This window comes from Castor canadensis, chromosome 2, assembly GCF_047511655.1.
Source record: "Castor canadensis chromosome 2, mCasCan1.hap1v2, whole genome shotgun sequence".
NCBI lineage: Eukaryota > Metazoa > Chordata > Mammalia > Rodentia > Castoridae > Castor > Castor canadensis.
In genome coordinates, this window is record NC_133387.1 from 16,075,970 (window position 1) to 16,091,329 (window position 15,360).

The window sequence follows — 15,360 nt, forward strand, 5'->3', positions numbered from 1 at the left end:
GCCATGTTTTCATATATCTACCTATCTATCTATATATATACATATACATATATACACGTATATGATAAAACATCCTTTTAGGAAGCACATAGTATGCAACACAGTTTAAACACACACGGAGGATAGTAATAATGCAAATGTGGTAAAACATTAACATTTGGGGAGTCTGGGTAACTAATACTAGCATAGTCTTTGTATTCTTTTTTACTTTGCTGAAAATATTTCACAGTAAAGAAATTTTAAATTAAAATGTACATGAACTAACACATGAATTCAAGTCAACTCATTATTGTGCTTTGATCTTTTTTCTATTTACCTTAAGAGGTAAGGCCTTTTTTTTTCTAGGTTAAGTGAACAAATTGATTACTAGCACAAATTGGTAAGAATGAAGGCGAGTCTATACAGAAAGGATAGCTGACCATAAAGTCAAGATTAGTCTTGTACTCCAGATGGCACGATGGGACTACACTGTCTACCACCCCAGACTCCCCAACCCTAAATATTTAGTGAGAAAAACAAAAACCTTCTCTAAGTCAGAATGAGGTTTTCTATTATGTGCAAGCAAACAAAATCTATTCAGTGCAAGGACCTTGGTAAAAATCAAAAGGGTGAAGATGTTAAGCTCCTGGGCAACAGTAGGAAAGCTTTGTACACAGTTACAGACTTTCATAAAGACTACAACTATATGGAAGGAAAATAATACTCTGATTTCATTACCAGAGTCTTTTGGGGAAATACATTAACTATAAATTACTCTGCATTTTAACATTCACATTGTTTATTTTTTGGATTGACATTCATTATATTTAAAGAAATCCTAAGTATTAAGACACTGAAACTATGAAGAATGTCTGTCTTTTTCCATCCTATTACTTTTAACCTGTGTCTTTAAAGGGGCTGGTTTCTTGTAGACATCATATAGCTGTCTTGCTTAAAAAAAAAAAAAAAAAATCAGTCTTCTACTGTCTTTTAACTGAAATGTTTAGACCATTTGCACTTACTATAACATTGGGTTTGTATCTACTATCTTATCATATGTTTCCTTTTTTTTTTTTTTTCTTTGATGAGGCTGGGGTTTAAACTCAGGGCTTCACACTTGCAAAGCAGGCGCTCTACCACTAAAGCCACACCTCCAGTCCATGTTGTCTGGTTGTTTTGGAGATGGGGTCTTGAGAACGGGCTGGCCATGAACAGAGATCCTCCCTATCTCAGCCTCTCAAGTAGCTAGGATTATAGACATGAGTCACTGGCACCCAGTAGGATCTCAAATTTTGACCTGTACTGTGAAAGAGGAGAAAAGATGCCCCAAAGTATTAGCAGATTGTGGTGAGATGAGAAGAGAGGCAAGAATGCTACAACTGCCATGGGGGCCAATGGGGGCAGTGTAGCATGCAGAGTGTATTATGTGTGTTGGTATTTGTAACTAGCTAATTTAGTTAAATCTACTAGTTATAAATTTCTATGTCAATGTCCCCAAATTCCCCAAAACCACCAATTTTTGAATAAAATACAATATGACACAGAACAAATATTCCTAAATTGGTTTAAACTCCTTTTAATAACTTTGAATTAAATATATGTTCTACAAGAAGGACTAATAATAAGGCATTAGTGTGACTTTAAGAATTTACCTCTGCTTCTCTTTTCTTTGCCCGTGCTTTCTCTACTTCGTCCATTACTTTCTGAGATTCTTCTACATTCCCTTCAGCTCCTAGTTGTTCCACCTTGGCTAACAATTTTCCAATTTCTTCATTTAACTCATGAACACGTTCTGCCTAGGAAGAAACAGGAAAAGATCACGAATAAGCATCAGAATGAATATTGAACTTCAAAGGATTTACAAAAATGCTCTGAAAAGATTTGTAAATCTTTGCAATGAGTGTAAATAATGCTTTCCGAGCATTTCTTGAATTACTAAGATACAGGATGTTTGGAACTTACCAGCCTTCACCTCACTGAGGTCAGGGATACTAGTGATCTCAATATAACTGCTACTTTCCAGTTATAACTTTTCTTCCTTGATCTTGCTCCTTGCACCTTCCCAAATCCTATCTTGCTGTTCCCCCACCGCTTATCATAATCTATAGTATACTTAGCTTCCCAGATTTACCCTGTTGTTTTCTGCCTGTGACTTTGCATATATTGTTCCCTCTTCCTGAGATGTTATCCTTTACCTTTCTTGCCTATCTAGTGGATGTCCATTCATTCAACAAGATCTAACTCAACAGTCTTTCTTTAACACATTCTTGAAGAAGCACAACATTCCATTCTCAAACACATTAAGCACAGAGGACCATACCCTTCTTGTGCCAGCTTCTGCATGTTTTTTGACAGTTATTTGACATGTATTGTGCTGGGGATGGGGATGTAGCTCAGTCATGAAGTGCTTCAGAGCATGCATGAAGTCCTGAATTTGATTCCCAGCACCACAAAAAAAAAAGGGGGGGGGGGAGATAGCTAACTGAATTTTCCATCTTTGTAAATCTGATGCCCTACAATCACAGGTTCAAATATGAGTCAAAGAAATGAACTGGGGGACACTTTGTAACACAAGGTAGACACAGCTTAAGAGCCTCATATATGTGGATTTTCTGGCCAGTTACTTAACCATGAATCCATTTCTCATCTGAGTAATAGGGAAAACACCTTCCTTACAAAGTTGTAAGAAATTAGAAAAATGTGTTTTCTGTGTACCATACAGCAGTGTTGATTATCAGTACATTAGCATGGTACTTCCTCTCCTTGAGACCATGTCTTTCAACTGAGATTAATTCTTGCTTTAGGATTTGATGTGCCTCCTCCTTCTGATCACCTTCATTAGCTTGAGAAACCAATTCATTCCTCCTGTTTCAATGGAATGTTATATATATATAGCGGTCCTGGATTTATTTCATGTGGTTTTGACCACTCATGGTCAAAATGAATAATACACAAATAGTATAGCAAAGAAATTTCAAAAAAAATGATGAATTTCCATGTGCATATAACCCAGCTCAGTCAGTTCATGTTATGATCAATTGTGTTTGTGTGTGATCTGTTTCTTTGCTTTTAATTCTGTGAAAACATGCCTCCCAAAAAGTAAATGGTGTCCAAAAAGCAAGGTAAAAGTTATAGTAAACCTCTCAAGCCAAAAAAGGGCATATAATGAACTTAATTTAAGTAATAAAGTGAAAATTTGACATTAGTTGAAAAGTGGCATGTCTTCAGTAGAAGTTGCAAAATGTTATGGGAAATCAAGCATACACACCACAGTACTAAACTGTACATATTCTGAACATTATCGGTTTTTCCTCAACAGTGGTCTCCTTGGAACCATACACCCACAAATACCAAGTGATTACTGTACAGAGTCTTTTTTTTGACCACACAGTAAGTATTTAGCCTGATGGGTGGCCAATTACATTAGTACAGATTTTAGTTTAATATGGACATCCAGTGCCAACAAAGCAGTGTGCCAAAAATTTTGCCTTCAATCTGATATTCCTTCCCTCAAACAGAATGTCAACTCTATCATTGTCACTAGCTTCATGCTTTACCCAAATGCTATTTTCCTAAAAATATCTGTCACTGAATGGCTGCATCAATGCCCAAAGATCTTCACCCTTCCCTGTTATCCATGCACTGCTTTGGTTACTGGAATGGTAGCAAACATGATCTAAGGGAAGTCTTGAAAGGCACTGTGTGACTGGGTGTGTGATGCTTCTGCACCTCTGCAAGCACAAGAACACGGCCAGGGAAGCCTTCAGAGCACACCTAGTTGCCTCCTGCTAAATGTATTACATGTGACACATGCAGCTGAGACAGGAATAACTATCAAGTTCACTCTAAATCAACTATAAGGTAAAGGGGTAAATAAATACTGAGTCACTGAGTTTTGAGGTGGTTTGCTATGTAGTAGTGATAGATAACCAACACAATGCTGTACCACCAACACAAGTTGTCAGTGCATGAGCACTTAAGATCTCTTAACCGTGAGATACTAGATTCCTTGTACTTCAGGACCTTGGTCTTAATAGTCTCCATTTTCACCCAGCTTTTCAGAAAAGGTTAGCTAAACAAAAAAAAAAAAGTAACATTTTTCTTTTAAAAAAAAAAAAAAAAAAGAATGTATTTCCCTTTGTACATAAATTCCTTAAGGCTATACTTTAATGCTACCTGCGGAACTCCGTCTCCCCCATTCTGCACTTTTGTAAAATGCTCTAGATTATACTGCATGGTATCTATACTATGTTATAAAGTAGTAAGTTATCAAATCAACCAAAGACAATATAGAGTATCTTCTTTGGAGTATGATTATAACAAGTTGATTCTATATAGGGAAAATGAACATATTTGGAAATTAGCATTAAAAACTATTGCCAACTTTTGCATGTTGTACTGCCTGTTTTACAAGCAAAACAATGTCTAAAATTTGCTTCTGAAAGGAAATAAAAGCAACAGTAAAGGGCTGAGGCATGGCTTGAGTGGTAGAGCACCTGCCTAGCAAGTACAAAGCCTTAAGTTCAAACCCAGGTACCACCCCCAAACAAAGAAAGACAATACAAAACTGATGGTTCTGAAACTTGGTGATAGACCCACTGAGATTCAGTCTACTTTTCTACATGCATTGTGTGTGTGTTAAGTTCACAAAACATTTTTTTAAAAAGCCAAGTAAAACATGTAAGTCAGTCAATATTCAGTGGCTTAAACACCAGCATTCCAATTAGAAAATGAGCAAAGATATACACAAGACATTTCACTAAAAAGAAAACAGCAAGCATACATGTGAAAAAATAATTTAACAGCATTAGACATTAGGAAAATACACAGTGAAACTTTTTCTCCTTGAGACCATGTCTTTCCACTGGAATTTGATATGCTCTTCACCATTGTTATCATCCTCCTCCTGGGAAACCAGTTTATTCCAACTATTTTCATGGCATATAACACATACATCCCAAGCCTGCCTTACTCATTAATTTATTACATGCAGTTTTAAACAAGTACAATAAAAAATAAATTTTAAAAATAGTATTTCCAAACCAACAATTTTAACATTACCCAGATCAATTCATATGACGCAGCTCTTAGTCAGTCCCTCATTATCGTCAGTTGTGTTTAAAATGACTGTGTGACTGTGTGAACCCAACTTACCCAATATTCGTGAAATAACCTACTTTTAGAGACAAACATTAGTGGTTGCCATGGGGCTGGAGATGGGGGAGAGCATATGGGTGTGGCTATGAAGATGGAGCAAGTACTATTGAGGGAGTTTTGTGATGATGCCATGGATATCTTAATTGTGGTGTAGGTGCTACGGGTTAAAATTGCAGAAAACTACACATACATACACATATACCAGTTATGCATGCATCGCTAGTGAACTCTGAATATAATGCTTATTAATTTATATAATAAATTTTGTATAAAAGTTATGATAAAATATCAAACATATTAACTGGTATTAATTCTCTGATACTGTACTACAGTTGTATAAGATGTTGGTATTGGGGTAAACAAGAAGAAAAGTACCCAGAATTTTTATATATGTCTTTGCAATCTCCTGCCAGTCAGTTCCATAATGAAGACAAACAGCGTAGGGAACTGAGCCTGCATTCTGTACTGCTGAAAGGATCAAGACTCTTACTTTTGCTGCCACTTCAGCACTAATTTCTTCTTGGGTTTCTGCCAGTCTTTTCTTAGCCACTTCTGTTCTTCGATCACAATCTGCAATGAATGACTGCAGATGATCCATGGCCTATAAAGTTTAATTTAAAATGAAATTACTGCCAGAAAGTCAACTTTATTCAAAAATTATACTTTGGGGGCTGAGGGTGTAGCCCAGTGGTTGAACACCACTGGCACTGTGTGAAGCTTTGAGTTCAATCCCCAGTACTGGGCTGGGGTCCTGAGTTCAAACTCTAGTACCAAAAAAAAAAAAAAAGAAAAGAAAAAAGAAAAAAAACCCACTAATACTTTTTTAAAATGCTTCCATGGGGGGGTGGGGAAGAGAGAAAAAGGCAGTTTTAATTATAAATCCAAAACACTATGTATCTACTACCAAATTAGCAAACAGTAAACAAATAATTCCAGGAAAGGTAATGGATACAAGGAAACTGTCACTTTCTTACTCTGTTTAAGGAAGCACAAACCAATCTTGCCTTCATAAAAGGGCAAACTTTTATCCAGATCTGGTAGCACATTTCTGTAATCTCAGTACTCAGAAGGCTGAGGCAGGAGGATCACAAGTTTGACATAAGCTAGGCTATACACAGCAAGACCCACTGGTGCACCAAAAAGACTTTAAAATGTCTTGGACTCAGTAACTTTACTTCCAGAAATTTGTCTTAAGAAATAACATCCAGAGATGTTTATTCACAGTGCTGTAACAGTGAAGTTATAAATACTCTAAATATTCAACTAACACTATGAACTCTTTTTGGCAGCACTGTGGTTGAACTCAGGGCCTCGTGCTTGCTAGGCAGGGGCTCTTACCGCTTAAGCCACTGCCAGTCCAACAACATTATGAAATCTTGACCTTCAGTCATTTTAAAAGGTTTTAATAAAATACCTGAAAACAGGAAAATGTTTACGATTCATTTATAAATGAAAAGTTGCAAACATTATATGCAGTAATATCCCAATTTTGTAAGATAAAAGTATAGAAAAAAATGAAGACCATATACAAAGTGCCAATAAATCATTTTTGGATACTGAGATAACTTCTTGCTTTCTGCATTTTTTTAAATTTCCGCAATGAAAATTTTACCATCAGGAAAACTTACTATTTGTTCAAAAAAGAACCACTGAGAATTTTAACAGTGTCTGTACTAGAAAAATCCCTATCAACACCTTTAAATTAACTAAAAAATATAAACTTATTCAGTATATACTACCTTTTGCCTGTCAAAGTTGCCTAAAGAGATCTTAACATACTATGTGGCTATATGGGAAATATGTAATCTCATACATTACTGGTGGGAGAGTAAACTGATAATTCCCATGAAAAGCAAGTTGGCAATACCTAAAAAATTACTCTTTCACTCAGCTATCCTGTATCTCAATAATATTTATCCTATAAATTAACCTAAGTATCTATACCATCACATCCAAATGATGGGAGTTTCTGCTGTAATTTATGCTCAGAATGTACTCATCTATTTACATAAGATTTCCATTTCCTCTGGCAGCAAAAGTTCTTGGACATTCAGAGAAATAAAGCCAGAAGGGTCTTTATTGCTTTATCTCCCAAAGCAAATAAAAATACCTATTTTATCTCACTGACCAAAACAAAACAAAACCAAGGCTTATGCTCATGTATTCTGTGATACTGACTGGCTTGCTTTTTTGGGGGGCACTGTATTGGGGTTTCAACTCAGGGCTGAATACTTGCTAGGCAGGTGCTCTACTCCTTGAGTCATTCTGCCAGCCCTTTTTTTGTGTGAAGTGTTTTTTTTTTGAGATAGGGACTTTCAAGCCATTTAAAATAGCCTGGGTTGGTTTCGAACCTTGATCCTCCTGATCTCTGTCTCCCAAGTAGCTAAGATTACAGTTGTAAGCCACCGGCGCCCACCTTGATTGGCTTGCTTTTTAAAAATACAAAAAAAAGTTTATTTTTATACAAGAAATCGTCATATAAAGTCACATTCAGATACTTAAATGGCATCTTCTATTACTTCTACATTCAAAATATTGTCTTTAATACCCCCCATTATCTATAGATAATACAAAATAAATATGAACGTAAACATTCAGTAGATTTAAAGAACAGGCCTAAAATACACACCATTTTTATTTTATTGGGACAAAGAGACTTAATTTTTCAAAAGAATATATGAATTGTATGACTTTTACAGATTTTCTTAAAATATACCCAGCTTCACCTTATATTTTAAAGTGTTGTGTAAAACAAAAACAAAACATGACCTTAAGTACTAACATTCACATAACCATAGAGGATAATGTGCTAAGAGTCTTTCTATTAAGAAATATTAATACATATTCAAAATGTTTTACTACAAAAGACAATACAACCATTATAGTAAAATCACATACATCAAGTTCAAAGAAAAAATCCTGCTCTTTGGATGCAATTTCATAATCTGCTCTTAAGGCCAGGTCATGGACTTTCAGACATTCTCCAAGATCCATTCTCTAGAGGAGACAAAAAAAAAAGACTTAATATTAAAAACACATTTCAAAACTTCCTCAACAACCATAGCTCTCTTAAGAATATATATTGTTATATAGATACTTCTATCTATTTCTATGTGTATATGGACAACTGACAAGATCTCTCATGAAATTGTTTTGGGGAAAAAAAGAGAAAAAAATGGGCAAGGTACAAAGTTAATTACAAATGTGATTAGTGGGTGATCAAAGCAAAGAAGACTTTTCAATTGGAGGTCTGCAAACTCCAGCCCTTGGTCCATGGAAGGCTAGTAACAAGGAGTACAAAACAGTATAGTAAATATGTCTGTTATTTCGCTCACACAAACAATGCATAACAACAAAACAGTGATGGTAGTAAAGTCATTCCTTCAATTAACTAAGTACCACTAAGAGACACAAACATAGCCAGCCTCTAACTTTATGCAGCTTGCATTCTAGAAAAGGGGAAACAATAAACAAGAGCCGTGTCTTTGAACAAAAAGTTCAAAGAAGAGGTGGTCAAAGAAGACTTTTCTCAAGAAGATCTATTTAAACTATATCTAAAGAGGGAGAACCAGTGCTGCGTGTGATAGTGCACACCTGTAATCCCAGCACTCAGGAGGTTGAGGCAGGAGGACCACAAGTTCTGACTTCAGCCTGGGTAACATATCAAGACCATCTTTTAAAAAAACCTGTGAAAGGAGGGGAGGTTAAGGAAGTAACAGAGGTAATAAATTTGATCAAAGCACACTATAGGTATGGAAATATCACAATGCAAGTCTTTTGCACAATTAATTTATGCTAGTAAGAAAGCAGACAGGGCTAAGGATGTGACCTAGTGGTAAAGCACTTGCCTCGCATGCTGGGGGCTCCGGGTTCTTTCTTTCCCCAGCAAAGAAAGAAAAGAAGGAACCCTAGCAAAGACAGAGTGAGTGAGTGCATGAGTGAGGAGGAAGGAAGGCACAAGCTAGGTGCGACTCAGGTGCAGCAGAGCATATGGTAACAGAAAGTGGGACCTGAGTATCTACTGCACACAGACATGACCCTTAGCTTCATGTGTCTACAAATGACAGTGTACCTAACTCTTTTCTTCTTGCCATCAACCTTAGTATTTATGAAACAAAGAATTTGATCATTAGACTTGCATAATATCCCAAACTTAGAAGGACAGTGCCTTGACTGAATCAAGACTCAAAAAGATTACTAGACCAGATAAAATTTAATCAAACAAATATGAAGAAATGGTTCTCTATGAAAATAAATTTACAAATAAATAACTAGGATGAGCAGAAAATCAGACTAACTTTAAGCCTAATTAGTGAAAAGGGTTATATAGTAAATGCCTGTAATCCCGGCACCCAGGAAACAGGCAGGAAGAGTCTGAGGGTGGCCTAGCCTCATAAGACCACAGAAAGGCCACATAAAAAGCAAGCAAACAACAGCACAAAAAAATAAGAATTATAGTATGGCATGACTGAGATAAATCTGTGACCTAACATTAACTTTAAAAAGCTGTATTATGAGCCAAGTGAGAAATATTTACTGAACACTGGTTTCAAAATCAACTCCTGACCTCCAAAGAGCAAGTTCTGTGTGCTAACACATTTCAAAAGAAGTATGAATGAGACAAAGTGTCTCAAAACCAAGATATGCAGAAAAGTCATGTTACAGGGAAATTGGTGGAGAAGAGAAAAACAAACATGTAAGCTATTCATTAACCAAATGAAGAACTTCGAATTCCGAAGCAAAAATAGACTTGTTCTATAATGAGCCCAAGGGACTCAATTAGGTTTTAATTCTCTCAATATAAAAAGAAAATACTTTCTAATAATTACAGGTTTCTAAAGATGGAAGAAACCTCCTTGAAGTAAGTGAGTTCACAGATAGCTGAGGGGTTCAAATACAGTTTTCATATTCACAGATATTGAAGAAAGAATTCAACCAGGTAGCTTTTATGCTTTCAAATTCTAGATTTTACAACTTTAAAAAAAACAAAAAAACAATGTTCCTCTGTAAAACTATATTACGCTCAGTTCTTATTCTTTTTTTTGTGGCAGCACTGGGATTTTAACTCAGGCTTCATACTTGCTAGACAGGTGCTCTTACCATTTGATCCATTCCACCAGCCCTTTTTTTTATGATGGTTTTTTTTTCAAGATAGGGTCTCACATACCATTTGCCTGGGACTGGCTCTGAACTGCGATCCTCCTGATCTCTGCGTCCTGAATAGCTAGGATTATAGGAGTGAGCCACTGGCCAGCAGACTCAGTTCTTAATTACATAAAGGAATGAACGGGAAAAGAATAAATAGTGTCCCTAAGTTTCCCTGTAAGAAATAATAAGGAAGCTCAGCATGGAGACACATGCCTATCATCACAGCAATAGGGAGGCTGAGATAGAAGGTTCACAAGCCCAAGGCCTAATCTCAAAAAAACAAACAAACAAACAAACAAAAAACCCTGCTGCTAGAGGAGTGGTGTAAGTGGTAAGAGCACCTGCCTAGCAAGCATGAGGCTGAGTTCAAACCCTAGTAACATCAAAAACAAAACAAAGCAAAAAGTAATTCCTTATTAAGAAAAAGAAGTAGAAAAAACTTAAGTACCCTTTAAAATTTTCCAAAAATTAAGGTAAGAATGAAAGAAATTAATGGCAAAAGAATATGTCAGTCTTTGTAAGTCAATAGGCTTCTTGTTTTCTTAACATCCCTGCAACAACTCCCTTTACATCTATCTGTATGCATTTCTGCAGTTGTTCTTGTTCACGGAGTACTATATTTTATCATATTTCATAAAGTGTAAGACATCACAGTTACAAGTAGTTCTCAACCTGGACCCAGGAAGTTCTGACCTAACATCAATGGAAGCTTTTTAAAACCAGGCCCAGGTCCTACCTCCTAAATACTGACTGAACTGTAAAAAACCTCCCTGGTGTTTTTGGTTTGTGGTGTTGAAAACCACTGACTAATCTAGTTTCATTCCCATTCTTGGACAAAAAGAATGACTTGCTCAGAGTACTTAGAAAAATCTGGTTAGACTGATTCTTAGTCTAACACCTTTTCCACTTAACCATGTTAGTGCCATTTATTTCAGTACTAACTTATCTTTTAGCATTTTTCAGTAAGTCATCTCCCGTAACATCTTAAAAAAAATTTTAAAAAGCTCTTCACAGCAGACACTCAAAGCTGCATTTTTACCAGTTTCCCCTTATTCATCCCTCCTCACTACATTTCCAATCTGTTCTCAAGAAAAACTTGAAAATAACATAAATTTTACCTCACACATGTCTCTATGGCAGGAATTCTAGGACACAAACATATCCCAACTAAGTTTATAACACGCAACCAAACCGAAGGAAGAAAAGGAGCTATGTAATTCAAGAATAAAATGAACAAATGAAAGTACAGAATTATGCCACTGTAGTAAGGGCTAAGTTTTTGGTGAGAGTTGGGAGGAAGGTCTGTCTTGAGGTAAAGAGGGGGCAGATGTACGGGCTTATTGGAATGTAAGGTCCACAAGGGCAAGGAATCTTGTTGGTTTTATCCACTATGTACCTATACATGGTATATAAGAATCCTTAATAATGATCTGTTCAATGGCCCAAACTGGGAAGAGGTCAGAGAGGAACATTTGGCACTGGGGGCTCTAGGCTTATTAACAAGCAAGGGTGGTCCAGACACATCCCAGGACAAAACTGCTCTGGAGGGCAGGAGTTCCTAGCCGTTCCTTGGATTATCTCCTTTCCCTGGACTCCGTTCCTGAAGTTTTTCAAGCTAGTCTTTTTTGTGTGTGTTCTTCTCTTCCAAAAGACAGACTACACGGGCTATCACTATCCTGAACTCTTGGAACTTTATAGTCAAGTCTGGCTTATATTAACTTCAAGGCCAAAATCTCAGGAGCAAGGCCTAGCTATAAATAAAGGCTTTTTATCTTCTTCTCTCTCTTTTTTTTTTTTTGTCTAGCATGTCTTCAGTGCCCATCTCATCTCTAAAGGACCTAGCAGGATAGGTGTAGCAAGGCAGATGCTCTGAGTTAAGTACCAGTCATCTATTTCCTCTGTCCAGACCATCACAACCAAGCACCACAACTGGCACTATGCCAAGCATATAAGTAAATTAAAAAAGCAAGCAAGCCAAAGAACCTCCCAACAACTATCTGCCACTGTAAAAGTGAGTGAAAGGGAAAGCATGCCTTGGTTAACATTCTCCATGATGCTATTTATGTAATTAAAGAGCCACTACAGAGGGAAGGAACCATGACAGAACCACACTATGACCAACTATGAACCAATCTCTAGCCCCTGTATCTCTGCCAGATCCATCCTGACTTCATCACTAATGGTGTCAGTGTTTCCAACACCAAGTGCTTGGATATTTGTTGCTGCTGTTTCTCTTTGTAAGTTAGTGAAACTGAACAAAATTAAATGTTTAAAAATTTATCCTAACTTAAAATAACTATGTGATGAAACCCAAAAGAAGTGTTTCCATTTATTAACGTTTAGTAAATAATTTACTTCACAGCCAAATTCTTTCCAGAGTTTATTCTTGGTATTTTAATTAACAGACATTCTTAGATTAAAAATGGAAAAGCTGATGCTTACTTTTCAATGGAATAAATTCAGTTCTGTTTTTTTCCTCCATTTTAAATCCATTTCTCTACAGGTCTTGACCAGATAACTGATCCTGATCCTACATGATCCTGACAATGTATCTTAAAACTCAAAAGCATTCTAGACTGTTTTTCTGTTTAACAAAGTTGCTTTTTAGTTCTTCATTTCTGAAAATGAATGTTATCTTCCCAAATGGACTCTAAAAAAGTTCTATTTCCCATTTCTCATTCCTACATAGAGTAGGTTTTGCACAATTCCTGCTGCATAAACCATGATTGTGAAATAAACTTGATTTGACTATAAAGAGTTCTGAAAACTTAAGGAAACAGTAAGTACAAAAAATGGGCAAGAAAGATTAACAATGTTTTTGCTGTACAAAAGAAACATTTTAAGAGCCTCTCAACAGCTTTATTTAACTATGTAACAGCCATACAACAACACATATAGCTGTTAAAAAATGGTGCTCCCATAGGGCCCAGTGATGTTAGTTTATAATCCTACCGCTCAGGAGGCTGACACAGGAAAATGTGAGTTCAAGGCCAGTCTAGGATATACAGTGAGACCATCTGAAAAGCAAAGAAAAACAGCCGGGCACTGATGGCTCACATTTGTAATCCAAGCTACTTGGGAAATCAGGAGGCTCCCAGTTGAAGGCTAGCCTGGCAAACAGTCAACTATCTCCAAAATAACCAAAACAAAATAGACTGGAGGTGTGGCTCAAGTGGGAGAGTATCTGTTTTGTAAGCATGAAGCCCTGAGTTCTAACCCCAGAACCACCACCACCACCCCCACACAAAAAAAACAGAAGTTGTTTCTTTTGTGCCTCAGTGAGGGGTACACACACACACATTCTTCTGGCATTTGGTAAAACAGAAGATGGCAAAAATATGATAAAATGCCACTTTTGTGATTCAGAAACACACAAAACTCATTACTGTGAGGTTTGTTTTAATTTTTTGGTGCTAGATAAATTCTATTTAGTGAGCCTGTATTATTCTTACGTCAGAAAACTCAATGAAACGACTATAATTTTAGAGAAATTTTTCGTGGAGTTGAAGTTTGAACTCAGGGCTTCACGCTTGCAAAGCAGGCATTCTACCACTTGAGCCATATCTCCACCACATTTTGCTCTGGTTATTAGGTCTCTGGAACTATTTGCCTGGGGTGGCCCGAAACAAGATCCTTCTGATCTCAGCCTCCGAAGTAGGTAAGATTATAGGTGTGAGCCACTGGGATCTGACAAAAAATTTAATAGAAACAGACATGTGGAAACTGTACATACCAACAAACAGAAATAATACTATAGCATATTAAAAGACCAATTTTAAAAAGACTTGTTTAGCTGGGTGCAGGTGGCTCATGCCTCTAATCCTAGCTACTCAGGAGGCAGAGATCAGGAGGACTGAGGTTCAAAGCCAACCCTGGGCAAACAGTTTGTGAGACCCCATCTTGAAAAACCTATCACACACAAAAAAAAGGACTGGTGAAGTGGATCAAGTGATGAAGCACCTGCCTAGTAAGCATGAGGCTCTGAGTTCAAACCACAGTGCTGACCAAAAAAAAAAAGAGAGAAATTGCTTTATACATGAGTGTATTACCCAGTGTGAATTATAAATATACTTGATTTTTTATGTTAGTACAGGCTCCATAAGCTAAATTCTGAAGGGGATTACAAACAGTATGAAAATATAAATCCTACTGTCAAGGAATTTATACTCTCAACGAATAATGAGACATAAAAGCAAAAACTAGAAACTATAAATAAATGTACACAAAGATGGTTACAAGAGTTTTTACTGACATGTTGCATACAAAAATAACAAAAACAAAGGCTATTACTCTGTTAGGTTACTGGACACATAAAGAAAACAGCCATAAACATCATGCAGGCATTTTTCAAAGGCAGACAACTGATATGGACACCACTCCATGACAAGTGAAAACCATTCACAAATAAAATGCTATTTGTTCAAGCATGAACACACACTTGTAAGTTCATAGAGAAGTGTGAAAAGATGTGCACTAAATTGTTGATGGGGTTTGTGTGTAAAAAGGGGATGATGTACATTACCACATATTTTTTTGCACAGCGATGAACAAAATGGAGACTAGGCACAAAAGAACTCCTTACCTCTTATTATCTACCTGATCCTGAAAAAATAACACTTAATCTCTCTGAACTTTTCTCAAGTACTTTTGAGATCTGCTGGATAGGGGTTAAGGAAATGGCTCAAGTGGTAGAGCATCTGCAAAGCGAAATGTTTCTGAAGGCACTATGAAGATAGATTGTCAACTTACTTATTTTTCCAGACCGACTACACTAGGATAAGCTCCATGAAGACAGTCTTTTATTCATTTATTTTTGGGGGCAGTACTAGAGCTTGAATTCAGGGACTCACACTTGCTGGGCAAGTGCTCTACCACTTGAGCCACTCTGCCAGGCCTGTTTTTGTGTTGTGTATTTTTGAAACAGGGTTCCTCAAACTATTTGTCTGGACTGGCTTTGAACTACAATCCTCCCGATCTCAGTCTCCCAAGTAGCCAGGCTCACACGCGTGAGCCACAGGCACCAACCAAGATGGTCTTTCTTGATTACTGTTAAATCTCCAAGACCTGTAACAGTGC

At 36.8% G+C, this 15,360-nt stretch overlaps 1 protein-coding gene across 6 annotated transcripts in view; it reads right to left on the reverse strand.

The window, feature by feature from the left end:
- The window catches only part of Luc7l2 (LUC7 like 2, pre-mRNA splicing factor), a 54,250-nt gene that overhangs the window by 14,294 nt on the left and 24,596 nt on the right, over window positions 1-15,360 (reverse strand). For all 6 annotated transcript variants that reach the window (XM_020160477.2, XM_020160464.2, XM_020160493.2 and 3 more), the window contains 3 exons: window positions 8,035-8,133; window positions 5,627-5,737; window positions 1,632-1,775 (listed from right to left, as the gene is read on the reverse strand). In XM_020160477.2, the coding sequence (XP_020016066.1) occupies window positions 1,632-1,775; window positions 5,627-5,737; window positions 8,035-8,133 (354 nt within the window). The remainder of the gene's footprint in view (window positions 1-1,631; window positions 1,776-5,626; window positions 5,738-8,034; window positions 8,134-15,360) is intronic.